This window comes from Eptesicus fuscus, chromosome 5 (assembly GCF_027574615.1).
Source record: "Eptesicus fuscus isolate TK198812 chromosome 5, DD_ASM_mEF_20220401, whole genome shotgun sequence".
NCBI classification, from domain to species: domain Eukaryota; kingdom Metazoa; phylum Chordata; class Mammalia; order Chiroptera; family Vespertilionidae; genus Eptesicus; species Eptesicus fuscus.
Window position 1 is genome coordinate 8,562,020 of NC_072477.1, and position 26,763 is coordinate 8,588,782.

The 26,763-nt window shown below is 57.6% G+C and overlaps 1 protein-coding gene across 1 annotated transcript in view; it reads left to right on the forward strand.

The window, feature by feature from the left end:
* The window catches only part of ITPK1 (inositol-tetrakisphosphate 1-kinase), a 136,700-nt gene that overhangs the window by 91,067 nt on the left and 18,870 nt on the right, over positions 1-26,763 (forward strand). The window contains exon 5 of the mRNA XM_054715812.1: positions 11,030-11,147. Within this exon, the coding sequence (XP_054571787.1) occupies positions 11,030-11,147 (118 nt within the window). The remainder of the gene's footprint in view (positions 1-11,029; positions 11,148-26,763) is intronic.

Genomic DNA, 26,763 nt, shown 5'->3' on the forward strand with positions numbered 1-26,763 from the left:
CTTTATTAGATAGGATTCTACAGCCTTCTGAGGAGTAGATACCAGCTCAGAGGCTGAAAGTTCTTGGAAAGCCAGGGGAGATTGGGGAGCAGGCCGAGGGGGCAGCATCTGTCCAGGCTGCTGGGCATGACGGGCACAGAGGTCCAAGGACATGGAATAAGCTGGTGCAGCCGGAGCACAGTGGCCGGGGGAGCGTGTGGAAACTGAGCATGCTCAATAGCCTCCATGAGAGGAGGCTGAGGTGTGCGGCAGGAAGTCAGGCAGAGGTCTGCAGTACCAGGGTCATGGCCAGGGTTGCCTGACAGCAGGAGCCCTCTCTGTTCTCGTGCAGCCAGAAGCGGTGGCTGAGTGCGGAGGGGAGGGCCCCGGTGGCCTCTGGCCATAGTGACCCTTGGTTGTTGCGGAGCTCAGCAGCTCACTACAGGCACGGCTGTGGTTCCAGACAGCTGCTCGCACTGCTGACAGTGTGGGTGCCCCGAGTTCTGGCTGTCATGCTTGCACACCCCCTAAAGCAGGCGGGGAGCCTGTTGGCCCTGGGGAGGCCTCGGCTGGCTCTGGGAACTGAGAGGGGGGCTGTGGCTACAGGGTGGGGCGGGCCAAGTTGACCTTTGGCTGGATACTGGGAAGCGATGGAGGGCGGGGCCGCTCACAGGCCCACCTGAGCAGGTGTGTGGAGGAGGTGCGTAGCGGCTGAGACAGGCGCTTTAGGAGTGAGGGGCTGTGCTGAGCTGGGGTGGAACCAGGTAGCCCCTTTCTGGTCCCTACTTTGCCCAGCTGTCTGAGCCAGATGACCATTGAGACCCCCTTCAGCCCCGACATGGCCCCTGAGTGGACATGCCAGCCCGGCCTGGCTTAGGGTCAGCCTGTGAGGAGATGCCATCTCGCACCAGCTCCCAGCCCCGCAGGCCCCTTTCCCTGCTCCGGAGGCTGTGTGTGGTCTCGGCGTCTCTCAGTTTGCCTGAGGACCTGAATAGTGGGTGGCACTGTAACAGGGAATATGACGTTTGTCAGATGAACAACCTGACTGGGCACCTTGCCAGCCTCCGGGGATGGGAGATGGAGACGCCTATGAGTTTGGTGCTGGAACCTGGGGACAGAAAGGGAGGCATTGTTTCAGTGGGGGCCTGGCAGAGAGGAGGGAGAGGTATTTGCTGTCTCAGATAATAGTGTGCAGTTTCCTGCCAGGCCTCTCTTCCGCATTCTGGGCTATATTTTGGCAAGAGCTACATTTTTTTCCTGGATCTCCTGTCACCTCTGTGGGACCATGGTTTCTCCCAGTCCCGCTTGCTGGCTGGCTGAGCCAGGCGTGTGACACCTCAGGTGGTCTGGGCGTGTGAAATCCAGGTGGATGCATAGTTGTGGGTGGTGTCTGCCTTCACCCGGGGGTGCCTCTGACCCAGAGGCCACCGAAGGCACACTGGGGCGAGTGTGCAAAGTAGCACCCTCGAAAACCCATTGTTCATCTGGGTGCTCAGGCCCAGCCACACCCTCTCTCTACATTCCTGCATCTGGAATGGGTTCCTTCCCATCCTTGGTGGTGTGTGTCCCCTACAGTTCACTCGGGGTGCTCCAACCTCGCCTTGTCCTTCTGAACCCCTGTTCTGTGAGCCTTCCGCTCACCAGCAGGGTTCTGCCTCAAGGAATCTTCCTCCGCCCTCCCTTAAAGCCCACCTGTTTCTCCCACCTCCAGCCCAGCCGGGGCGGTGAGTTTTACCAGTCTGCCAGCGACTGGCTCTGGGAGATTCTTTGGTGGCTTTGCTGTGCGGTCTCCGTGTGGCTCCTAGCAGTCCCAGCTGACTGCCTTTGGTAACAGGTAACACGTGCACATAGAACAAATTCAGAACAGTCTCCTCCGGTCTTGCCTTGGGCAGCCATTGGCTCCGGTGGCCTTGAACCTTTTCAGGGGGTTCTGTGTCATGTTTTACAAACTTGCTGCAGTGATCAAATCCCCTTGTATGGCTATGTTGTGTGCACATGTGGGGAATTCTGAGGCATAAATACCTGGAAAGGCACACGCTGAGTTTATGCATTCTTAATTCAGGCTGTTGCCCAATTTCTCTCCATAGAAGTAGGGCCAGTTGAACTGCCACCCACCGAGTGCTGGTCCATGCTCCACTACTGATCAGTTTCATCCGGCACGGAGGCGCGGAGTGTGGGAGAGAGCGTCAGGGCCCTGGGAGGGGCTGCATCTGTGCCAGGTGCACCCAGGCTGTTTGGACCTTGAACCTGGCTACCCTGCCTCTGTCTGGTGCTCGAGTGCTCACACTTCCTGTTTGTCTGCTCTAGTCCCTGTGCTGCGAGGCCCTACCACCCCAGCCTGAACTTGTGGGTTAAATAGTGGTTCCGAACAGCAAACAGGGCGATGGGAAGATTGCACCGTAATTTCCTCACTCCGGCCCTGAGAGTCACAGCGATTGTATCGTGCCAAAGGCCTGGCAGCCTCGGTCCTCCGAAGGGGAAGCCCTGTGCACGTGCCCCCAGGCCAGCACTGCGTGGGACGCGCTGCTCTGGCCTTGGCCCTTCCAGGGTCAGTCCTTGGGCTCGCACACGGTTGATGGGTCACTGCAAAACTCAGCGCTGGCCCATCACTCCCTGCTCAGGACCCTGTTGCTTTAGGGTCAAATCCAATCTCCCTGGCTGGTCTGTCTCCAGCTGTCTCTCCTGCCCTCTGCCTTGTGTAACTTTCCCGTGAGACCTTCGTCCACCTAGCCATGCTGGGCCCTGTCCCCCCTGCCTATTTAAAAAAATACATTTTTATTGATTTCAGAGAGGAAGGGAGAGGGAGAGATAGAAACATCAATGATGAGAGAGAATCACTGATTGGCTGCCTCCTCCACGCCCCACACTGGGGATCAAGCCTGCAACCTGGGCATATGCCCTGACCAGGAATCAAACCGTGACCTCCTGGTTCACAGGTCAATGCTCAACCATTGAGCCACACCAGACAGGCTCCCCCCTGCTGTCCCCTTTGCTTGCAATGCCTTTCCTCCTCCGCCCCTCAGAAACCCTCTGACTCCCCACCCTCGCACTCATGTGCATTCCCATGTGGCGACATTCCCGCGTGGTAACTGTTACCACCGGGCACCCACGTCTCCCCACCCAGGAGCCCCCAGTGAGGGTGAGCAGAATGGGGCTGCTCTGCATCTGAGGAGGAGATGCCCCCACACACACTTCTTAGGGCTCTCACTCTTCCTGGTCTCCTGCTCCGGGAGGCCTCAGGCGGAGTGCTCAGACGCTGGGCACTGCTCTGGGATGCAAAGGAAGGTGGGTTAAGACCAAGTGTCAGCTGTTGGGGAAGCCTACTCTCCCAAGGAGCGATTTCAGGAAAGTTAGAGAAGCAGCATGTGAGGAGATGCCCTCTGCATGCCAGGCTGAGCCCTGCAAGACACGTAGGGCCACCTTAGGCCTGCACAGGAGGACAGCGTGGTCCCTGACATGGAGCCATTGTCTGTCTGTCACGTGTGTGCCTGTCCTGTGGGCACATGTCTCCCTGCCCTGCTGAGATTGGGTCCTGGGTAGTCATTGCACTGTGTAGCTGCAGTTTCTTTTGCACAAACATGGAGTAAATGGTGGAGGCAGGATTTGAACTCGGAACTTCTACCTGCATTTCCTATTGGATGAGAGCAAATCCTTGCATCTCAATTCCTGCTCATTTCCTGCCCATAAATGGAACTGCAGAGGAAACAGTATCCCTGATGTTCATCCCAGTCCTCTCGTTGGGCTTCAGTCAGCGGGGTCCACTGTAACCCTCCCACGGACCCAGCACGTGCCAGCCCTGGGGATCCTGCGCGTCCTTCCCTTGGTGCCACGTGGATCCTCATCCCAGAGGTCACTGTGGACTTGGACGTCCAGTCGTGTCATTTGTTCACTCTGCCAAGAGGAGTCTGTCCAGGGCTGGGAACAGATGCAGAGACTCCGGCCCAGCGTGTGCTCCTTGGGGTGGAGGAGGAGCAGATGGGGGCACAGCCTCAGCTCTGCCACTGCACGGTGTGACCGTGGGCTGGTTTCCACTTCCTTCTCCTTTCTGAGAAGGAACCTTAGGTCGTGCAAGATCTGACCATCTGAGACCGCCTCTGGGAGAGGGAATTGCAAACTCTGTCCCACTTTCTCTTGTTGCACCGAGTGCTGACATCTGACGCAGGGGATTGGGGCCCCTCGAACGGCGTGACAGGCTCGCTGTCATGGTTGTGCTTGCATAAGAGTGGCTCCATCCGTGTCTGCTGAGATACGACCACCCAGGAAGCCATCACAGAGACCCAGTGCAGACTGCTTGTTCCGCGGGGGTCTGGGCAGTTCCCAGCCTCATCACGCGTCTCCCACCGGTGGCTCCCAACTTCAGTCCTCTCTCTCCCACTCTAGACCTGCCTGACTGAGTGAGTACAGATGAGGACAGAGGCTTATGGAGGCCCATCATTTCAAGGACACTCCCGGATTTTACCCCAGGTCTGGTGGCCTCCAGCTCCTATGCACATAACCTTTTCCCAGCATTGGCCTCATCTGACAGAGGAGGAAGCCAAGGCCCAGACAGAAGGGGGCTTTTAGCCCAGTTGGCACAGCTCAGTGGTTGAGCATCGACCTGTGAACCAGTGTCCAGGAGGTCATGGTTCCATTCCCGGTCAGGGCACGTGCCCAGGTTGCTGGCTGGATCCCCAGTGTCGGGTGTGTGGAGGTGGCTGGTTAATGATTCTCTCTCATCATTGTTGTTTCTATCTCTCTCTCCCTCTCCCTTTCTCTGAAATCAATAAAAAAGTATTTTTTTAAAAAGGGAGCTTCTTGCGCTCTGTGGTGCCCCTCCTCCATCCCACAGGGGAGATTTCATTTCCGGGGCAATTTGTCAAGTTGAATTTCCCAGTCCTGCCAGAGGTTAGAGGTTGGGCGGTGCCTGGCTGGGCTTTTGGGCACACAGCCCAGCAGGCAGCCTTTTTCCTTCTGGGTCCTGAGTGAGGTGAGGTGAGGTGAGGGGAGGTGAGGGGAGGTGAGGTGAGGCGGGTGGTGTCCTAGAGTCACAAAAGCACCTAATGTCGATGTTCATATTATTGTTTCTTTTCTTGCTTGCGCTTTTGGTATCACATTGAAGAAGCCAGTGTAGAATTCGAGGTCAGGAAGATTTACACCGTGTTTTCTTCTAAGAGTTCTATAGTTTTAGCTCTCACCTCATAGGATGGTGTGCATGTTGTGAGTCCCAGATCATGCAGATATTGTTATTATAAAGTCCCTAGTGGCCTGGTGCACAGATTCGTGCACATTGAAAGGAAATTAATTAGAATTCCTGGGGTGGCGCCACTGCTAGAAGGGCGTCTGAAGAGTGAGTGGGGTCCCTCCAGCAGGTGGGGGGTCCCTCGGCCTGGCCTGCGGGGATTGGGCTGAAACCGGCTCTCCGACATCCCCCGAGGGGGTCCCAGATTGCAAGAAGGCACTCTGCAAAGCTGCTGTCAGTAAACCAGATTTGGGGCCAGCAGTGCCTCAGGAACAACCTAACCCATGGCCAAAGGTGGAATTGCATGGCTCTATGAGGAATCGGGTTCCCTCCCCTCCCTCCTCTCCGGTTCCAGGGTGCATCACCCGAGAACCGCCACTGCTAAGTCACCACAGCTCGGCAGCTCCTGTGTTGAGCATCTGCCCCCTAGTGGTCAGTGTGTATCATAGGTACCAGACGATTGGATAGTCACTTAGCCTTATATATATATACACTAGAGGCCTGGTGCATGAAAATTCATGCACTGGAGGGGGGTCCCTCAACCCGGCCTGCCCCCTCTCACAGTCCGGGAGCGCTCGGGCAGGAGGCAACCCGGCAATCAGGGGAAGGTGACGTCCCCATCACACCTCTGCTGCTGCCACTGCCAGCAGCGCAAGCCTCGGCTGGCCCTGGTTCCCTGTGCCTCAGGTGGCCCTGGGCGGCTAGGCAGCCACCATCTGAGGCATGCCTGCGCCTCGGGCCGGCCTTGGACAGCTGGGGGTCTGAGGGGACTGGGGGACTCCGGCGGCAGGTGCGCAGAGTGGCTGGACCCGCCTGGGGATGGGCCCAGCCGTGCCACGCACCTGCTGCCCCAGGGGGGCTGAGGGGACTGGGTGCCGCCATCAAGAGGCACCCCGCCTCCCACCGCTGCGAGGAGGTGCCCTGCAGGGTGCCGGGACCAAGAGGTGCTCCATGCACCTCATGGTGACCGGTCGTTTGGTCGTGACGCCTTTTGGCTTTTTATTATTATGACTAGAGGCCCGGTGCACGAAATTCGTGCACTGGGGGGGTGAGGGGGTGTGCCCCTCAGCCCAATCTGCACCCTCTTCAATCTGGGACCCCTCAGGGGATGTCCAACTTCCAGCAGTTGGACATCCCTCTCACAATCCGGAACCACTGGCTCCTAACCACTCACCTGCCTGCCTGCCTGATTGTCCCTAACCCCACTGCCTGCCTGCCTGCTCACCCCTACCTTGATCTCCTGCCAGCCTGATTGCCCCTACCTTGCACTCCCCTATCAGCCTGATCACCCCAAACTGCCTGTGCCTTGGCCCCCCGTCTGGCCTCCCTCTGGAGGCACCACCCCCATAACCCCAATGCTGCTGCCACTGCAGCTGGTTATGGCTGCCTGAGCCTTGGCCTTTGTAGCCACTGCGGCTTTGTCTGGAAAGATGTCCGGAAGACAACCACTCTAATTAGCATATTGCCCTTTTATTATTATGATATTATCGATTATGCTTATTTTTATTATTTATTTTCTGTGATCGGGATTCCCATCTGGGTAGGATGAGTCTTGCTCCTTCCTGAAAGATAGTGTTGGTGTCTGACCGTGCTTCTGGCATAACCAGGGTGTTAAAGAAAGGGAGGATCTGACTACCGAGCTCCCTTCCCCCATTTTCCCCGAAAATTGTCGTTATAGGACATTTAAAACTAACTGAGAGGAGAATGCTGCAGTGTCCTCCTGAGTACCATCACCCAGGGTCACACATTAGCAAATTCTGACCCCCGCGTTCCATCTCTGCCACACCTGTTTCTTTTGAAACAAGTACCAGACATTGTGTTATCTGTAAGTAGTTTCTGTGTGCACCTCTAAAAAGGGAATCACTACTTTCTAGAAAGGGACCGCAGTGTTTTGTGGGAGTGGGCCAGAGCCCCTGTTACCTCCCGAGAATCCAAGGGCAGGAACTGTGAGTGGGCATCCCGCCTTCGCTGTGTAAGGAGCAGGTTGGCTGGCTACAGCGGCATTGGGGACTGTCAGGACCTGGGCTGTTCGCAGAGGGGTGCTCCCTGGAACCCCTGCTGCTGTGGGGTGGGGGTTGTGTTCTGCACCAGGCACCAGCAGGAGGGTCGGCCCATCCGTGGTGCCGAGCTGGTGGCATGCCCCTCTCTGCCTGCTGGGTGGGCCTGGGCAGGAGGAGCTCAGAGAGTCTGTGGGTTACAGAATCATGAGCATCCTTTCGTATACATGATCTCTGTTGCCCACCAGACCGCCCTGGGATATTTTTTATTATTTTATAAACAAGGAAACAATCTTGGACATTACTTGTAGTGTCTTTTTCACAAACATGGGGTAAATGGTGGAGGCAGGATTTGAACTCGGAACTTCTACCTGCATTTCCTATTGGATGAGAGCAAATCCTTGCATCTCAATTCCTGCTCATTTCCTGCCCATAAATGGAACTGCAGAGGAAACAGTATCTCTGATGTTCATCCCAGTCCTCTCGTTTGGCTCAGATTCTCAGCGCGGAAACCTTGACTCCCTCCAGTACTGCAGAGGGACTGGCAGCCTCTTGGCACCAGCATCCTATAGTATCCTATGGGCTTGGGCTTGGGGGATGCATCTGCTGGTTGCTGCTCCTTTGTCCCCTCAACAAACAGTCGGCATTCTCTAGACCTCCTCCTGGCCCTGCTGACCCACGGCTGTATATTTCTGCTTTTCCAGACTCTGTCCAGTCTGCTCAAAGCCAGGCTCTCCTTGTTAACCTCTGGGATCCCTTCCTAGGTGTTCTCCACAGGCTCTCTCAGGGAACGTGTTTACCATCTGCCATGGAGACAGTTTGGGCCTTTCCCCCTCTGCGTGCTAATAAAATGGTCCAGGGCACTCACCCGTCCAGCAGTTTGTTTGGTAATTCTAAGAGACTTGTGAAAAATGCATGAGGCCTGGGATACAATAGATAAGCTGAAATTCTTGAAGAAAATCCACTTGTGGATAGCGGGGTGACTGGAAAAGCCCTTTCTTTGCCCTCTCTGTCCTCGTCCCAGAAGAGATCAAGTTTAGGAATAATTCCAAAAGCTGGTTGGCGCCTGCTTGTCACATATTCTCCCTTTTCTTCTAGCTTCTTCCCCTCGTGAGTTTGGCTTAAATTCCTGTCTTAATGGCTCTGAGTTCCCTCTTCAAAGGTCACTGCCCTGAGGCATAAAAGTGGAACCAGAACCGCCAGCTACTCCGTGCTCTTCCTGGGAAGGGGTCATGTTTGAGGGGGAGGCAGTAGGAGGACCACGTCTTGTGTGACTCAGTAGTTGGGGGAGGATTGGGCCTGCCCATCAACACAGCCTCTCTGCTCCGGCCTCCTTATTGGAAGGCAGGAGGGGGTGTGTCCCTGCCCTTGCCTGTGATGCCTCTCACACGCGGCTCTCTGTCCTGTTCTAGAAAAGCCCCTGTGTGGCCTTGAAGTCTGTGTTTGTAAACATGGGTCCTTGCTTTTCTCCAGTGTAGACTTGAGTCAGGGGTGAGAAAACCGACACAGTGCCAAGGGCTGTGGATGGAGTGGGGTTTGGTGAGTGGATGGCCTTTCAACAGGAGGACACTAATGTGACTTCATACGTACGTGTGAATGATGGTGTCTCCTTGGCAGCGATGACCTGGTTCGAAGACCTGGTTTGGAGGATCCTGGTTTGGAGGATAGGAGGATGGGGTCAGATGAAGGAATACTGGGCAGTTGCTGATAGGGAGCCCACGTGGGGAGGTGTAGGCACTCAGGTGAGGCCAAGGTGTAGACCAGAGAGAGGAACGGGCATGGCCCCTTGACCTGAAGGATAAACCTTCTTTCAGGACACCTCATAGCTTCGCTCCACATCCCCTGTGGGTGGCAATGCCTGCATCGGCTGCTGGCTCATTCTGCCGAACCAGGGCAGTGAGCCAGGCGCTGAGCTCACTTGCCATCAGTCACCTCTCTCAGGAGGAGGAGGAGGGGGAGGAACAGGCCGTGAAGGTGGCTTTGATTTCTGCATTTAGACCTCAGAATGCGGGGAGAGGACCTACTGAGGGTGAGAGTGTGTAGGCCCCATGGAGGTCACAGGTGGGAAGGAGGCCTCCCATGAGTGTGCACTCTACCTGTTAGGGACAGACATTGTTTTAAACACTCAGAGAAAAGGACACAAATGAGCCCCTAACCAGACCCTCTGGTGTGAAACTCAGTGGGGAGCCGATTTCAGAGAAGTAGATATGAATCTCTGGCTTTTGTGTTGGAGAGCTCTTAAAAATGATTGCTAGGAACCAAAATAGGCTCACTGGAAACAAGAATAATTCTAAAGGGAGCTTTATGTTTGCTGATAAGGTTACTGGAAAAGAAGCAGGACGGCTTTTCCCCTGGCCTTTGCTTACCTCACAGGCTGATCTGGTAGACTGGGAGGGAGGCGGGTGAATTAAGCTTATATACTCGTTCCTTGGGGTGGCCATTACCGAGTGCTCTAGAATGGTAGAAATGTAAGCTCTCGCCGTTAAGGCGGCTAGAAGCCTAAAATCAAGGTGTCTGCAGGGTGGGTTCCTTCGGGGGCACTCGGAGAGCGAGCATCTGCTCCGTGCCTCCCTTCCAGCTTCTGTGGGGCCAGTGGTCCTTGCCCGTCTTGTAGCTGCATGGCTTCCATTGCTGTGTGCATACGGCCTCCTTCCCGTGTGTCTCTGTGTCCAAATTTTTCTCGTCTTAAAGACACCAGTCACTGGATTAGGACCCATCCTAGTCCAGTATGAACTCATCTTAACTCGATTACATATCTGAAGACACTGTTTCCAAATAAGGTCACATTCAAAGGACCTGGGGTTTAGGACTTGAACGGATCTGTTGGGGGTAGGGGTGGGGACACATTTCAACCCACAGTAGCAGCAGCTGCTGATGGGCCTGCCTTACCCGTCTTCTCACTGAGCTCGTCTCGTGACGCCAGCATTCCACAGCTTGAGCCTTAGAGCTGTCGGTTTTAGAGCCAGAGGGAGAGTCTCACTGCTGTGTTGGCCTCACACGCTTGCTCTCACCCATGCACGTGGCTTGGGGCTCCGGCAGTCACAGAGGTGACGGTGGCAGGGCCAGAATCCCCGGGTTCTTTTCCTAGAAACCTTCTGCCCTGTCTTGTTGAATTGTTACGGATAGTAGTTTCTGGTTCCACATGCGCACTCGTGTTCTTTCCCCAGGAAGGTTGCGACTTCCGTAAAGGCCAGTTCTGTTCCTCTTGCATTTCCATCCTCGGCCGTGAAGCTAGTGGGGATGAGAGCAGCACTTGTTGGAGTGAGCACCTGAGGGCCAGCTGGTCCCCGTGGCCAGTGTCTCATCGCCAGGCCTTCCCACAGCCCCTCTGAGTCTTGGCATCTCACTGCCGCCGGCCCTGCCTTAGCGTCCTTATCGGTGTGGGTGCTGGGCCACTGCGTGCAGCCACGGGTGCAGTTGTGCGGGGAGCAGCACTGGTTTCAGGGTCTCAGCACTGCTCTACCTTTCTTGGGTGTTTTCTCAATTTGGGTTCCATCTTGAGTTTGGGCTCCATCAGGCCTCTCCTTCCGATCCCCTGGAAACTGCTCCCAGCTTCTCAGTGAGGAGAGCGCTCTTTTCCCAGAATTCTCAGCAGGAGCTCTGAGCCTGCCTCTGATTGGACCAACTCGGGTCACATAACCTCCCATGAGCCCTGATTGGTCTCACCACAGCCCTAGGATCAAGGGGCCCAGTGGGTGGAGGCCCCAGAGGGGACTGAGGGCTGGTGGGAGAGTGAGAAGACGGGGCGGTGAGGTGGGGGGTGTGGGGTGAAGTCTTGCTTGTTATCCACTGTTCAGCCTCTCCTCTCACCGGAAGGCATGTGCTTTCCTTTCAGGAATACATCGACGCCCACCCTGAGACCATCGTCCTGGACCCCCTTCCTGCCATCAGGACGCTGCTCGACCGCTCCAAGTCCTACGAGCTCATCCGGAAGATTGAGGCCTACATGAAAGGTATGGCCGCAGGCGGCTCTGCTGGGGCCCGGCCTGTGGTCACTGCCTGGGCGGGAGGGGCTCGGGTCTTTCTGAGCTCGGGACGGAAGCAGTTGAATTCCAGGGGCCACCCATTGTGGGGAGGCCCGTCCTCCCTCTGACCAGCAGAGTTGGGGAGTGAAAGCCCGAGTGCTCCCTGGAGAGCGGCTGCAACCACTTCCACACAGCTTGGCTTTGTTGTCTTGAAGCCACGGAGTGGCCATGAAGTGTCCCCGTAACACAGCGGTTAGAGAGCAGGCGTGTGTGTGTGTGGGGGGGGGGAGTTCAGGGCGGGCCGGTGAGTGCAGTTATGTAACTGGGTGAAGGAGACAAACAGAGACATTAAAGGGCCTTTAATCAAACACACAGAGCTGTGTAATGTGGCGGCTAGACCTCGCGGGGTACGCCGTGTTCTCGAGGCAGGAGCCTCCCTCTTCACCGCAGGAGCTTCTGCTGCCAGCTGTGGCCTCCTGTCCCTGGGGACCCCCTCCACACCTCCGGGGCAGGGCAGCTCTGAGGAGTCGGACTGCCTTTCCAAGGTGTTTGTTTATGCTTTTTGGAAAGATTCTTGTTAACTGTCACCCCTGGTTCTCTGCCAGGCCAGGCGTTCCCGGCGAGAGCTCTAGTTTAATTGTAAGGAGATGCGCTTTGCCTGCGCCTCGGGCGTTTAGGGATGCATCCCGGGTTGGAGAGGCAGCCCCTGCTCTTCCGTCCAGACCACGCGTGTGGCCTGCGCACCCGGCCTGGAGCCCTGACCTGGGTGACCTGCCTCAGGCGTTGTTTTGTGTGATGGTGGGACCAGTGGGCAGTTTGGCTCACAGGACCGTGATGGGAATAGAGAGCAGCATTTACTGGGTGTGCCAGGTGCCTGGCACTGGGTTAAGCCTTCTCCTTATACTCTCTCTCCGTGTGCTCATGAAGGAGGCCATGGTCTCCTCCCTAATTTTACAGACAATGCGGAGGCTCAGAGAGGTCAGCAGACATGCTGGCATCACAGCCCATAAATGGCTTCATAGCCAGGTCTCTCCCCAGGCTCCCTAGCTCCTGACCCCTGAGCTTGACTGCCATGCCCATGGCCAGAGGCCCTGCATCGAGCAAGCACCTGGCATAGGTGCAGCCACGGACCCTGGCTAGGGGAGTTGGTGAGTTCTTGTATCTTTAAGGAACGTGCCCTGTGAGAGAGCTGGGTGCCTGACCTGGTCGTCCTATAGGGGCTCTCGAGGCCTGACTCCCTGGGCGCCTGGCATTCATCAGGTGGGGGGGTAGATCGTGGAGCTGACTTCCAGGGGGTGGGGGCAAGTGGGCACACCAGCACCCTTTCCTTCTTGGGGCTCGAGAGGTCAGTGACGATGTCAACTTCCCTTTTCTCGTGTTCCTTTCCTGGGTCCAACCAGCGTCCCAGGTGGGAAGGAAGAGCTAGAGTGATGTTTTGGGTGAATGTTGGTTCTGGAAAGAAAATCCATCCCTTCCCGCGAGGTGTGTGTTGGACATGGACTGTGTGTGGAGGGACAGGAGATTGTATGAAGAGGTGAGAAGTCCCGATGAGTGGGAGGAGAGGCAGGTTGGCAGCCATGGCTCGTGTCCTCAACAAGCCCATCCGAAGAGTGCTGGTTCTGGTCCTGGTGGAATTAGGGAGGCGCCTCGAAGGAGGCTTCCTCAGAGCAAAAGGGCCATTCCCCGCTTTTGGAGGGGCCAGAGAGATTGTATCTGAATCTGGGCTTTTAAAAAATATATATATTTTAAATTGATTTCAGAGAGGAAGGGAGAGAGAGATAGAAACATCATTGATGAGAGAGAATCATTGATCGGCTGCCTCCTGCACTCCCCACACTGGGGATTGAGTCTGCAACCCAGGCATGTGCCCTGACCGAGAATCAAACCGTGACCTCCTGGCTCACAGGTCGACGCTCAACCACTGAGCCACGCCGGCCCGAATCTGCACTTTGCTGCTGTGCGGTCTTGGCCAGGTCCCTGCTGGTTTTCTGTGAGACGTAGGTAACAAGTGGTTTATCCATGGGCTGCCGGGCTGGGGTAACTGGGATGATGTCTGACGACAGGTAGCATGGGGACCAGCCCATTGGGGTCACGGGAATGGCAGCTGCTGTTGCTGCTCCCTTATGATGGAAGGGGGCAAGGCATCTGGATTGGGTCTTGAAGACATCGGGGCTGAGGGTCAGAGGTGAGCCTGGGCTTGGAGTATGAGCATGTACAGACTTGGGAGCAGGGGGCCAGTGGGGGTTGGAGGGGTGGGGGCTGGACCGCAGGGTGCAATGATGCAGGGCCGCCCTGGTCGGCAGGTGCAGAGGGAGTGACAGCCTGGGTCTCCCAGGCAGGGCAGGAATATGAGCAAAGTGGGGAGAGAGCTGAAGTGTGGGGTGCTTGTGAGAGACTTGCAGACCATCGACTCAGAGTGGAGGCTTGAAGTACCTCATGCAGTGGGGGGGACTTCATTCGTGGACAGTCATTGAAGGCATGTGGGCTGGTGAGTGAGAATACATTCTTTTCTTTTAGTTAAAATTATTCTCACCTGAGGATATGTTTATTGGTTTGTTCGTTTGTTTTGTAGAGAGAGAGAAACATCAATTTGAGAGAGAAACATTGATCAGTCCTCCTGTACACATCCCAACTGAGGATGTAATCCGCCACCTTTTGGTGTACCAGACGACGCTGCAACCAACTATGCCACACCAGCCAAGGCCAGGATACATTTCAGACAGATGGGTGCAGACCTGGCCTGGAGACAGGTTCTAATGGCCATTACCTGTGTCCTGTTGTGCGGGGGACATTCACCCAGCCACAGGCCCAGGGGTGGAATCAGACCCCACTCTGCTAGGTCCAGGAAACCTCAAACCTGGATGTCCTTAGCTCAGGAGCTGCCTGCTGGGGGCACCCCGCCTCCAGGCCTAGCAAGAACTGGTGGAGGAACCCTAAATACGGCCTTTGTCTGAGGCCAGCAGGAACTGTGTGGGTGGGTGGGCCGTGACCGCTGCACCCTGGGTTTTCCTTATCGTGCATGCCAAGCCCGGCTGGTATTATTCCAGGAGGGCAGTCCGAGGCTGAGACTTCCTATAGAGTGTTTTCCTGCCCCCTAACTCCCCCCCCCCCCGCCACCCCAGCCTCGGGGCTGTTCATGGGTGAGGTGCTGGCTCCCCCTACTCCCCCCTCCCCCGGGGCTGTTCATGGGGAAGGCTGCTGGCCCTCCCCCCGTCCCCCAGAGGCCAGCTCCTCTGCAGATGAGAACCTTCTCTGGGAAGCGCATCCCTGGCGCTCCTGCTCCTCCCTCCCCCCCCCCCCCCCCCCCCCCCCCCCACTGCTGAGATTCCTGGAGGGACACAGCCCTGAGGCGGCTGGAAACAGCTATGATTACCCTTTTAAATCCCTCAGACGGGTCCAGCAATCAAGGTGACACTGCTCTTGTGTTGGGAGCAGGGGCTTCACGGAGACCTCCAGCCCCGCTCTCCTGTCCTCGGGAGCTTGGGCAGCTGCAGAGAAGCCTGGCAGGTGGGAGGCCCTGCAGTGGGGCGGGCCGTGGGCGCTGGGCCATGGCTCAAGGGGAGACTGTTCCAGGAGGAACAGCAGAGCACAGGGGTCCACGCTCAGCAGCCCGCTCTCTCCATGCAGAGCATCGGCTGTGGGGCGGGTGAGGCCTGCTGCCCCGAGCTCCAGCCGCACCTGTCGGGCCCTGTGCAGCCTCGGGTGGTCGGTGCCGTCTGTTTTACGTTCCCTGAGCTCTTCTCATTCTGAGTCTGCAGGGGAAGCAGGGTCCTTTCTCTAAGTCAGACCTGACAGTCTCAGACTATCCCCGCCCCCCCACCCCCCTCCCCCGTTTGGTCTCATGTACGAGCCCAGAGGAAGGTCACCCGGTTGGTTCTGTGTGGGAAGCAAGGACTGAGGCTCCTTCCAGCTCGTGGTGGTGTGGCCCTCCTGGTCCAAGGTGGTGCTTAACCTCAGCCATCACATGATTTAGACGTGGGGGTGGGAGGAGGGGGGCTAGGAACAAGGAAGCAAAGGGAAGCAGCCCTGGCTACCGTTAGGAAAGGTCTGGAAGTTACAACACGATGTTGGCCAGGTTCACACACCGCTGGCCAGGACGTAAGTCACACCCTGAGCTACAAGAAAGTGGGGAAATGTGGTCTTTATTCTGGGCAGCTATGTGCCCAGCTAAAATGCTAAAATGGATTCCTGCCTGGGGTTGAGTGACCTAGAATGACCCTTTTCCCTGCTGCGGGCCGGGGGGCGTGACCCCAGCCTGTGACCTCAGCAGTAAGTCCTTCTCCAAAGAGGTCAGTGGGCGCCGAGTGTCTCACCCCAGAGCGCCTGGACCATGGTTCCCTCGTAGCCCACTGCTTCTGCACCCACACCCCTTAGCCAGAGGCACAGATGGCACTGAACCCGGACCAATTCACACCAAGGGCGGGAGCCTCCCAGAAAGGAACCTGCCTGGGGCAGGCGGAGAGGAGGGCACGTTCGTCCCGTGCCCACCGTCACAGGTCTTTTTCTCAGTGACACCCGCTCTGCCTTTCAGGCCTGCGACTTTGAGATGGGCTCTGCCACCCCATGCCCAGCGATTCTGGGCCAGGCGGTCGCCAGCTCCTGTGAGAAAGCACCTGGGCTGTGATTGGATGATACAAGTTTGTCCCCTTGGTCCTGGGGCAGCCACTGGGGACCTGCCTCAGACCACAGGGCAAAGGGGTCCAGAGGCTCTTGCAAGCTGATGGCAGCTGCAGGCTAAGGGTCACTTTCCTGGTCTCCTTTTCCCGAGCCTCCCACACGTGTGCTCTGGAGGTGACAGATGGCCATTGGACGCGGGCCTCTCTGGGGAGGGCTGTGCACACCACAGCCTGAGCGACGCTGCCTGTGGTTTTATGGGAATTTAATCAGGGCGGGATTGAAATGGAGTAATCCAGGCACCAAGTGAGAGAAAACAACATTCCCCACAGCCCAGGAGAAGTAATTCCCACGGAGCGTCTGCCCTGGGTGTGTGTGTGCGTGTGTGCGCGTGTGTGTGCGTGTGTGTGTGTGTGTGTGTGTGTGTGTGTGTGTGTGTGTGTGGAATTGAGGGGCCTTTCACTCGGAGGTGGGGGCTGGCTGTCCTGCCCACCCGTGGCGAGCTGCAAGGTGCTCTGGGTGGGAGAGGTGTGGGTGGGGAGGGGGCTTGGAGTCAAGGCCTGAGCTCAGGTCCCCATGTCCTCTGCGTTGTGTGGCTGTGCAGGTCACCTTTCCTCTGAGCCTGTGTGGTCAGCACACAGGCAGGCACAGTGAGAATCACCTTACATGGATCAGCTGACTGAATTATCACCATGACCTATGAGCTTCTGTCACCCCATAGTGGTGAGGACACTGGAGTGCATTGAGCTTATGTTGATTGAGGCCACAGAGCTACTAGGGTTCAGAGCTGGGATTCGAACCCACACCTCTGGCTGTGCTCTTAGCCAGTGTTCCTGAATGGGACTCCCAGTCCTCGTGGGTACTGCTTCCTCCATGAGCCCGGCAGGGGAGAGGAGGGGAGTGACCAAGGCCTTGGATATAGTAGGTACAGTGGGGGCTCTTCTGCCTGAGGGCCAGTGATCCCCAGAGCCTCCAGAGCCTTCCACATTGGCAGCTCGCATGGCTCCCGGGCGCCCTCTGGTGTCCAGGCAGTGGCACTGCCCAGAGAAGGCCCTTGGTGTCCACCAGCAGCTCTGCCCTGTGTTGTGGAGGGAACAGAAATCCTGCCTGGTTGTTGAGAGCAGCCGCACGCACGTGTGGAGTGGGTCAGAGCAGGGCTGTGGTGCTTACAGGCCTGGCTCACGTCTCAGCTCCCTCGTGTGGCCGGGCAGTGACTGCCGTCTGAGCTGTTCGTGCGTCTGCAAGGCTGTCAGCCCCACCGTGGGGAGGTGCGGGAAGGTCCCGGTCCAATCCCTGCAGCAGTGCGGCTCGGAGTTAGATGCTGTTAGATGGGACTCCCAGTCCTCGTGGTTTGGGGTGGTGGGTAGTGGGGGGCTGGAGTCGAGGAGGACCAACAGGATGGGGGTATGCCTCCACAGACTGCGTTCCTGGGTCAGGGCTGGCTTCTAGCCCTGGTTCTGTGCAGGAGGCTGGAGTTTTGGATCAGCCGCTAGGAAAATGCCTCACACCTCACGTGGGTTTCTGAGGAGTTGGCCCCTAGGATGCCTGGCAAAGCTGAGAAGACACTGCCCCTATCAGGGGGTCTGGTGTGAGGGAGGACAGGGCACCAGGCCAGGCCAAGCTCCTGGAGCAGGTGGTCATGGAAGTGGCATGGGTCCCCTAAGCTGATGGGGAGGTGGGGCCTTTGGGTGGGCACTTGGCTCCTGGTTCCTCTCCCAGAGAGAAACTGTTGCTGCCAGCAGCCACCCAGGCAGAGACCCCCATGCAGGTGAAGGCGGAGGGCCCTACAGTAAACCCCCCGCCCCCACACCAGGGCAGGCTGAGCACCGGCTGTGGGCCCAGCCCAGGTAGGTACCTCCTCCACATCAGGAGGCTTATGGGTCTGAATCCAGCCCTGCCCTGGGGAAAAACTGCTGGCTACGTTGTGACATGCCATCGATAAAGAAACATTTCTACTTCAGTGATGGGCAGTGAAAAAACCGTGTCTTAGAATCAGTGGAATAGAGCCCAGCTTTCTGCAGGGCTTCTGGGAGGGGCCAGCTCACCCAGCACACACGGGAGTGCCGACCGCAGGCCCCCCAGGGCGCTCACCTCCCGTGGGCACAGGCACCGATCCGACCTGGAGTCCCCGTCAGCGGGCCGGGCCCTGTTCCCTGGAACTCAGACCTCTTCAGCCTCAGCCTCGCTTCCCAGATACGTTCTAACAGTGTGAAATCCAGCTTTCTAGACCCTTCTCCTGCACAAATAAATACTATTTGTGCTTTTCAAAAAATAGGAACAGTGTCCTGTTACATATGTTCTCATAAGACTTGTTTTTTTCTCACTTAATAGATATCTTGGCTTCTTCCCACGTCAGCTCGTAAAGATGATGGAGGTCAGGTCTGCCCTGCCCTTCTTGTCGGTCGCATATTTCAGCATGTGGGTGAACGCGTCGTAACTCACTCGGCTATATTGGGCTTGTTAGGTCATTCCAGCTCGATTTGGGTTTTTAAGAAAATAAACTGCAGTAAACATAGATCTTTGCATACTTCTAGAATTAATCCCTAGAAGTGGAATTTTTCCATCAAAGACTATCATAAACATTTCCCAGGTTGGCAGGTCTGCCCGATGGCTCTTCAGAGAGTTTGAACAAACTTGACTCCTAATTGCGCCTGCCTGCCAGGGAATGACGCCTAGGTCAGCTCGCATTGCTTCCACTACTGGCCACACGGAGCAGCTCTGCACGTGTTTATTATCAGCCGTTTGCATTTCTCTGCGTGAATCTTTTCGTGTCGTTTGCCCATTTTTCTGTTGGGTTTTTGGTGTTTTTCTTATTGATTGGTTAGAGCCCCTTTTGGATTAAGGAAAGGGTCTCAGTGTTTCAGAATATGGACCGTTTCGTTGATGGAAGCTTCCTCTTAGCGCTGGGGCCAGGCTCACGTTTTCTGCTCTGCTTTTAAAAGATGTGCTGCCAGAGGGAGCACTTCAAATACTATTTTAAAAATGCCTTGGGAAAAAAAAGGCTGCTGCGTGTGGGAGTCGGAGCTGAGTGGGGCCAGCCGTGTCTGCCTGGGTCCGGAAGGGGCCGTAAATCACTGGGAGCAGCTGCCGCGGAGTTAATCCGCGTTTCCAGCAGCCGTTGCACAGGCCGGAGCCGGCTCAGGAGTCTCCGAGCCTCCACCTGGGCCGTGTCTGGCTCCGCTGCAGCGCTCTGGCCCCTCGAGATGAAACCGGTCACTGGCGCGTCAGACGGGAGGAACACTGCTCAGCCCCTGACCAGGCCGATGTCTGACCGGGAAATGTCAGGCGGGTGATGACGGGGCGTGCACAGCAGGGGACAGAGTCTGGGGGCCATTTTAGGGTTCTGCCCGTCACCCTGAGTACACAGGAGAGTTTTCCTTGCACCTGTCTAAGTTAAGTTAGATTTAATTGACATGAAGTCTCTCTGTCTCTGTGGCCAGTGCATGTGGCCCTTGACCAAGCCCTCCCCGTGACATCGCTTGCCACATCGGCCCTCACTCCCCTCGCTGCAGCCATGCTAGACTTCTCAGCAGCCCCCTCTTGGCCTTTGATCTTTGTCCTTGGTTCCCTCTTCTGGAACACCCTCACTATTTCTAGCTTTGGGATTTGGCTCAGGCGACCTCCTCCAGGTAGCCCTCCTTGCTGCATCCTTCCTTCCCTGCGTGGACCTCAGTGCCCTCCCTCTCTGTTCCTATAGACCCCTGCTGCCCTCGGTCACAGCAGCAATCCCACTGTGTGTTGTGTTCTCTCACTTCTCTCTTCCTACCCAACTGAAGGCCTTTGGGGACCTTGAATCCCCAGAGCGGCCTGAAACATAGTAGGTGTTCAATAAATGTGCAAACAGAGGAAGGGTGTTTTCAAGAATACAATACAGGAGAAGCAGACACACGAGGAGCTGACCTGTGGCAGGTGGGGTGATGGGCTGGGGCCAGGGAAGGTGGGGTCCCTGGCCATCTGTGGCAACAAGCTGCTGAGGAGTGATGCTTGACGTGGGTCTGAAACGGCCTGGCAGGAGAAAGGGGGGCTGCCATTCCAGAGAGCGAGCAGGGTGGTCGGGAGAAACGGACTGTCTGTGCTGCCGGAGAGGTCACCCGCCGCGTCCCAGCGGCCCGCCGATGCAGTTTGGACGTAGCCCGTGGTTGGAGGCAGGAGGCTGCTGCAGAGCTGGGGGAGAGATGCTGAGGGCTGGTGGGGTGAGCGGGAGGCAGTGGGCAGGAGCAGAGGGGACAGCCCAGAGATATTGGAGGGCTGGCGTTGTCAGGCGTTGGTGACAGGCATTGTGTTTAGGGTGGGCAAAGGGTGAGGAAAGGAGAAGGAAACACAGTACACGCCACAGCCGTGTGCGCATAGCCAGCTGGCGGAGCAGGGCAGTGCTGTGGGCTCCGGTGAGCGGATGCCTCCATGGGCACCGAGAAAGGCCGAGGTGGGGCTTGTAGTCTCCCAGCGTTAGTAAGCCTCCAGCCGGCCGGGCTCCAGGCTTCAGCAGCAAGGATTCCGGCTCAGCAGTGGAGGTGTGAAGGGAGGAAGGTTCAGGAGGCCAAGGCCAGGCAGGTAAGGGAGCAGGTTAGCAGCAGGAACGGAGCGGTACCCTCTGTGAGAGCCCTGCTGGTGCTGGGCGCAGCTGGGGCCAGGCCCTCTCCCCCTCTCACCGGTCCCACTGCCACATTGGGTGTCTGGAGCCCCCCCCCCCCCAGTCCCTCCTCTCCCCTACCCCTCCTCTTGAGCTTTTGGAAGAGACTGCTGTGGAGTTCTCACCCTGTGCCTCAGAGCTCAGACCCGGGCCACTCACACTGTCAGGCCGGCTTGTCCTTGTCATTTTTGCTCACCCCTCATTGCCAGCTCCGGTTCTTTGGCCCTGCCGGAGACCAGCCGCTCAGATCCAACTTGGTATTCCAAGCACAGGGTGCGCCTCAAAGTCATGCCCCCTGCCAGTGAGTGAGAGAGGCCCCGGCAGATGGACGACGAGCAGGCTCGCTCTCCCTCCAAAGCTTGATGGAAAGAGCGTTGTCTCTGGGCAGGAAAAAGCACTGCTCCTGTCTCCATGCAGAGCAGCTAGGCTCTCTAAGGTGATCCTGGACTTTTAAAAAGAGTGGACCCTCAAGTAATGACACCAGCGACGATGGTGATGGAGGGAACTGTGGAATCTGCCAGCTGGTACCTGCTCCGTGCCGGTTCCTATTGTGTTTTGTATATTAACTCATTTGATCCTTACTGGCAGGACTGCTCTTCCCCCCACTTTACAGATCAGGAAACTAAGGTACCAAGAGGAGAAGGCACTTTCTCAAGGCCACACAGACCCCGGCAGCCCAAAGGCTCTGGCCACCAGTGCCGGGGACACACAGCCAGCTCAATGGCCTTGTCTCCTGGGCTCTGAGGCAGGAACAGAACCGTCCCTAACCCCTTCCAGGCCCAGAGTCTCCAGGGGACTAGGAGGGTGGGGAGAAGTGATGAAGGGCATGGGGGAGGGCATGGCTCTGGAGCAGGCTGCCTGTCTGGGACACCCGCTCTGCCACATCCTGCTTTTGACCTTGAAGAAGAACTTAACTTCCTAGGCCTCAGATTCCTCCATGGACGGGCAGCCCCAGCCCCACCTGTAAATCCAGCTTCCCCCGAGCTGCCTTTCAGAGCCCAGTTCCCCGTGGACCACCTTGTTGGTCTCTGTCTGAGCGCCTCAGTGCTGCGATGCCAGGTAGGACCTTCTCTCCTTACCCCACTGGGGGCACCTGACGCGAGACAATCCCAGCTCCTGAGAGCGCCGGCCCCGTTGTAGGCTCCACATCCTGGATGCTGATTGGACCCCAGTGAATAGGGGAGCAGACCCAACTCTAACAGCAGCACAGCCTTGCTTAGTGCTCATCGTGCAACCACACATGCAGCCAGTGTGCAGGGACACACGGCAACCTGGGTGGTGGGTGAGCCTGTTACCCCATGTTACAGAGATGGGCCTTGGGGCACAGAGAGGCAAGCAGTCAGGGTGGGGCAGTGGGCCTAGGCTCAGAATCCAGGCACTTAGTCCACCGCGGCGCATGCCCACAGCCACGAGGGGCGAGGGGCGAGGAGCGAGGAGAAAGAGGAGGAGGGGGGCTCTGCTTCTCCTGGGCCTGACCCAGAGCCCTGGCTGATTTCCACGTGGTTTCCATGAGTCAGGCTCCCCAGGGCATGCTGGCTGCGAGGCTGGAACTTTTCACATGTTTCTCATCTGGGGCTTTGAATGGGCATGAAGATACATACGACCTGTTGTCCAATTGTTTTCACCTTTTAAAGCCCAAAGATCCCCCCTCCCCCCAATTCAGCACCTGGCCTGCAGGGCCCCTGGGCTGCGGGGAGATGAGTCTCCTACTGTAAAGGAATGCAGAATGTGGAAGTGGGTATTAGGGGACGTGGGGACGGAGCAAAGGACAATTTCTACGTGTAACTGGGGGAATCAATACTAAGAGCAGATATTCTGACGAATCTGGAGGAAGTGGGCGGGGCGGGGCGGGGAGGTGAGTCCTGGGCAGTGAGGGTGTCCCAGAAGAGGGGGTATCACTTGGGGCCTCGTGTGTGGTTGCTGTGATGGGGTGCTGGGGCCCTTCCTGGCCAGGCCCGTGGGTGGGACATGACACTGGACAGTGGGAGCAGGTCATTGTGGTGAGGACGGGGCCCAACTGCGTTTCCTCTCCTCCGTGGGCCTGTCATACAGGTCCTTCCTGGCCGCCTCTCCTGGCCCCGGCCTGTGGCTGCTTTCGCAGCTGTACTTGATTATTCTGAATTACTGGGTGGCTGCCATCATTGTGAGCCAAAAAGCCATTGGGGTTGTTTTCAAAGCTTCTGTCAGGCTGGAACTTGGTTCACCCGGAATACACGGGATGTCTTTTCCTGTTTAGAATTCCAGAGCATGTGGCTCCTGCCCCTAACAGTGTAACAGCAGCGGGAAGGTGACTTTGAACAATCGGGCACCGAGTCATGATCGCTGGAGCCTGCAGGTTGATGGGCCAGGCTTTCAGGCTTTGTCCATTCAAGTTTGTGACCACATTTATCAGGGCTGTGCCAGGCCAACAGCGCCACACAGTGGCAGGTTGGGGAGTTGCAGGCCCCCTTTCTTTCCCTTGCTGGTTAGCCCTGCCCACTCCATGCTTCCCCCCTCCTTCCCTTGCCAGTGCTTGCAGCCCGCTTTTATTTCTCTCTCACTTCATCCCACACATGCACGCTTGTCCGAGAGATGGTTCTTGCTGACGCCTGCCTCCTCTGAGCAGTGCTGGGCCAGGGGTAAGGCCCAGTATTGACCCCAAGGAATGTACTGTCTGGTTGCTGACTCAGAACCAAAATGTGGAAATTTAATAGGTACAAGAGCTGAGCCATCAGACAAGGTAGTGAGTGGCGTGCAAGAAAGACGTTTGTACTAGAACACACGAGACTGCTGGTAGGAGAGGCCTGGTCAGGGGCCATGGTAGGAGGCGGGCATTATTATAAGACAGCTGTTCTCAGGAACTTGCGGGAGTTTTAGGATGCTGGGGTGAGTGGGTTGTTGCCATGGAGGAGGGGAGCCCCGGAAGTGTGTGCAGGGGATGGAGGGGAAGGATGGAGAGGAGAGCACTCCACGGGGCCAGGGTGTGGCTGGGAGTGACCTTGGGCTCTGCATTCTGAGAGGAGCTGGGAAGTGTATTCATCTGATCGGGCTGCCATGGCAAAGCTCCACGGGCTGGTGGCTTAAACAATAGATGTTAAGAAGGTCAAGGTCATAGATGTTAAGAAGGTCAAGGTCAAAGTCAAGGCAAAGCTTGTTTCTTCTAAAGCCTCCTTGACTGGTAGGTGGCTGTCTCCTCCCTGTGTCTTCTCACCTTCACCCTCTGTGTGTGTCTGTCCTAATCTCCTCTCATAAGGACCCCAGTCAGATTGGATTAGGTTCTGCCCTCAAGCCTCAGGTTAATTTAATCGCCACTTTAAAAGGCCCCGCCTCCAAATATAGTCACAGTGTGAGGGACTGGGGTTCAGGGCTTCAGCATGCGAATTTGGGGGACTGTAGTGCAGCCCATAGCAGGAAGGTGAGCAGGGTCAGGTGGCAGAGGCCTGGGAAAGCTGTCACTCAGCGGCCAGCGACAGTTCCAGAGCCTCATTACAGAGGCGGGCGCTTTGGAAAGAGGGCCCAGGATCCAGCAGCCGTGTGCCACTTGGGTTTGGTGGTGGGGGAGGTGGGCACGACGCCAGGAATCTGGTGGTTTGTGGGGGAGAAGCTGGTGGGGCTGAGGGTTGTGGTTGCTGTGATGGGGTGCTGGGGAATTGTTTGCTTAAACGGAGGAATGTTTGGTGGCGGCTGGGAGCAGCCCCAGTGCTGGGCCACAGCGCCTGTCCTGCCCCTGCCCCTGCCCCTGCCCCTGCCCCTGCCCCTACCCTGGAGCTGCCCAGACCCCGGGTGGAGCTGTATTTAGGAACTGCTTCATAATTTAAAAGTGCATTTTCCAGATGTGGGAGGGGGCAACCCCATGAAGTAGCTACTGTTGTCCTCATTTTCCAGCGAGGAAACGGAGGCAGGGGAAGTGCCGCAGCCAGGGTCACGCAGCTGCTAGGAGGTGGAGCTGCGATTCACACCTCGGCAGCCCAAGTCCCTGCAGGACCTCCAGGGGCCCAGTCTGTGCGAGGGGGCCCATCATTAGTCACTGAGGTGAGGGGCGTAGGCCTGGGCAAGCCCAGCGGGAGGGGCCTCCTGGATGTGCGGGCAGGGGGTGCTCAGAGGAGGCCCCCTGACCACAGGCGGGGTCCCCAGGCCCTGAGCGACCAGCATGTGCACAGGCTCAGGCCTGCGAGTCAGGGCACTTGTCTTCCCCACCTCTGAGATGGAGAGAACCTGAGTCCTGCTGCCCCGGCCCCGCTCAGTGACACAATGGGCCTCCTCGCCCTCCTGCAGAGGCTGTTTCCTGCCATACAACATGGGGCCTGGAACAGGGAGTAGCCCAGGAAAGCCAGCCCCAGCCCAGCTCTGAGAGGCAGCGTCTGGGTGCCCGGGGCCAGGAGGTGGGAGCCCTGGTGTTAGCTCATCCACCATCTGTTGGGGATTCACCGTGAACGTGGTCCCTGCTTCACGGGCCTACACTCTGCCTGGAAGGAGGGCGCCACGTGTGCGGCAGCTCTGGCGCAGGCGGAGGGTTTGAGTGGGTTGAAACTTCCCCCTCCAGCAAGGCCCTCTGGGATGTCGCCTCCTCCCGCGGAGCCCTCCCTGGGCGCAGTCAGAAGTCTCCCCTCTGAGCCGCACACCCTAGTGCCAGGCTGGGGCTGCTGCCACCCCATCCCAGCTCTCCTGGGGTTGGGAGTCCGTCTGCTGGCTAGAAATCTGAGCCACATGCTCTGCCCGGCCCTTGTCTCTGTTCTCCCCTTGCTGGGAGCTGGGGGTGGCAAAGGGCCCCTTGCCACTGCCTGGCTTGTGGTGGCACCTGGACCCGGAGCCTCCCCTCCCCTTGCGAGGAGAGTGTGAGCGGATGGCAGCACCAGGCCCGTGCCCACACCCCAGAGAGGGGCTGGCTTCTTCACCGGCATTTTGCAGACTCTGCGTCACTTCCTCCTCATTCCTGATTCTCACTCAACTCCAGCATGTGGACAGGGCTGGCCTATTAGGACCCCTGTTCTACTCGTCAGGAGCCCAAGACCTGCACAGCCACCCGGAAGGCCTGGGAGCTGCTGGAGTTAATTGCATGCTGGTCCTGAGCCCAAGTGCAGGGCCTTAGCTCACGGTGTCATGCATGTGCCTTGCCCCCAGTCCCCCCCCACTCCCCGGGCAGCCTCGGTGTCTTCCTCCCTCAGCTCACTCTGCTGGGGGCTGCGCTGGCAGAGTGACCTTCTTGCCGGATGGGGTCATTCATGTCGCCGCCATCCTCCCTCACACAGCTACGGCCCTCATTGCTGCAGGTGGGAACAGGCTGGGGACCCGTGGTCAAGGCCCTTCATTGCTGGTGCGCCGGCTAAGCACTCGGTCCTTTTGGGAAACAACACGACACTGTGTGGCAAGAACCATAGAAACGTCGACTCCCACGGACTCCCAAACCCACCCCTGGGAGCCTGGTCTGTGGAAAGGACTTATCCCCAGCACAGGGCCTTGTGCCTGAGAGATGCGCATCGGAGTCCTGTCTGTGGGGGGAGAAAATTGGCACAAATGTCAACGTCTGAGCAGAGGACATGTCGCCAGTCGGTGACAGGACATGCAGAGTCACGGGAAAGCGGTGATGGCAGCGTCCAGTACGAGCAATGAAAAAGGAACCTTCAGCCGCAGTCCTGGCAGAGCAGACACGGGACGCTTGTGCCGGGGAACGTTCTTTGGAGAAGTGAGGCCAGGCGGAGGGGATGGGGTGACTGCCGTGCCGTTTTCCAACGGGGGAGCGGGAGGGATGGCAGGCGGGCGTGAGGGCGTGCGGCAGGCTAGGTCTGGCATGGGGTCGGGTGCCCCGCGGAGGCTCCCTTCACAGCCACAGGCAGAGCCTTGGGGGGCGTAGGCCTGGCACCGTGCTGGGCACAGGGAGGCGGCCAGTGAGGGGGAGGTTGGCAGCGACACACCCCGGGATGCTGTACACGGACCGGTGGCCACGACCCAGCATCTCCTGTGGGTGACCCCAGCTGGCCTTGCCCAGCGTGATACCAGAAATAGTGCCCGCCCTGCTGGGTGCCTGTCAGGTACTAGGGAGGCATGGCTCCTGGTTACAGACGGGAGAGCGAGGCCCTGCAGAGTTCAGTCATTTCCGAAGCTCACAGCTCATGAGGAGTGAGCCCAGGTTCAGAGTCGGGCTTCAGAGCTACACGTTCCAGCGCCGCCTGCCCTCCCCCACCCCACTGTCCTCGGGATCCACCTGCTTGTCCTCGACTGTGGCTTCTTGCTAGTCCCATAGCAGGCAGGTGAGTGTGGCCACTGACAGCGTGCACAGGGCTGTGGTGTGGGACTCGGGACTCCTGGTCCTCACCCTGGGCCTGCCAGCAGCTTGTGTGTGACCTTGAACTGTCCTCTTCCCCTCTGGGCTCATGGACGCGG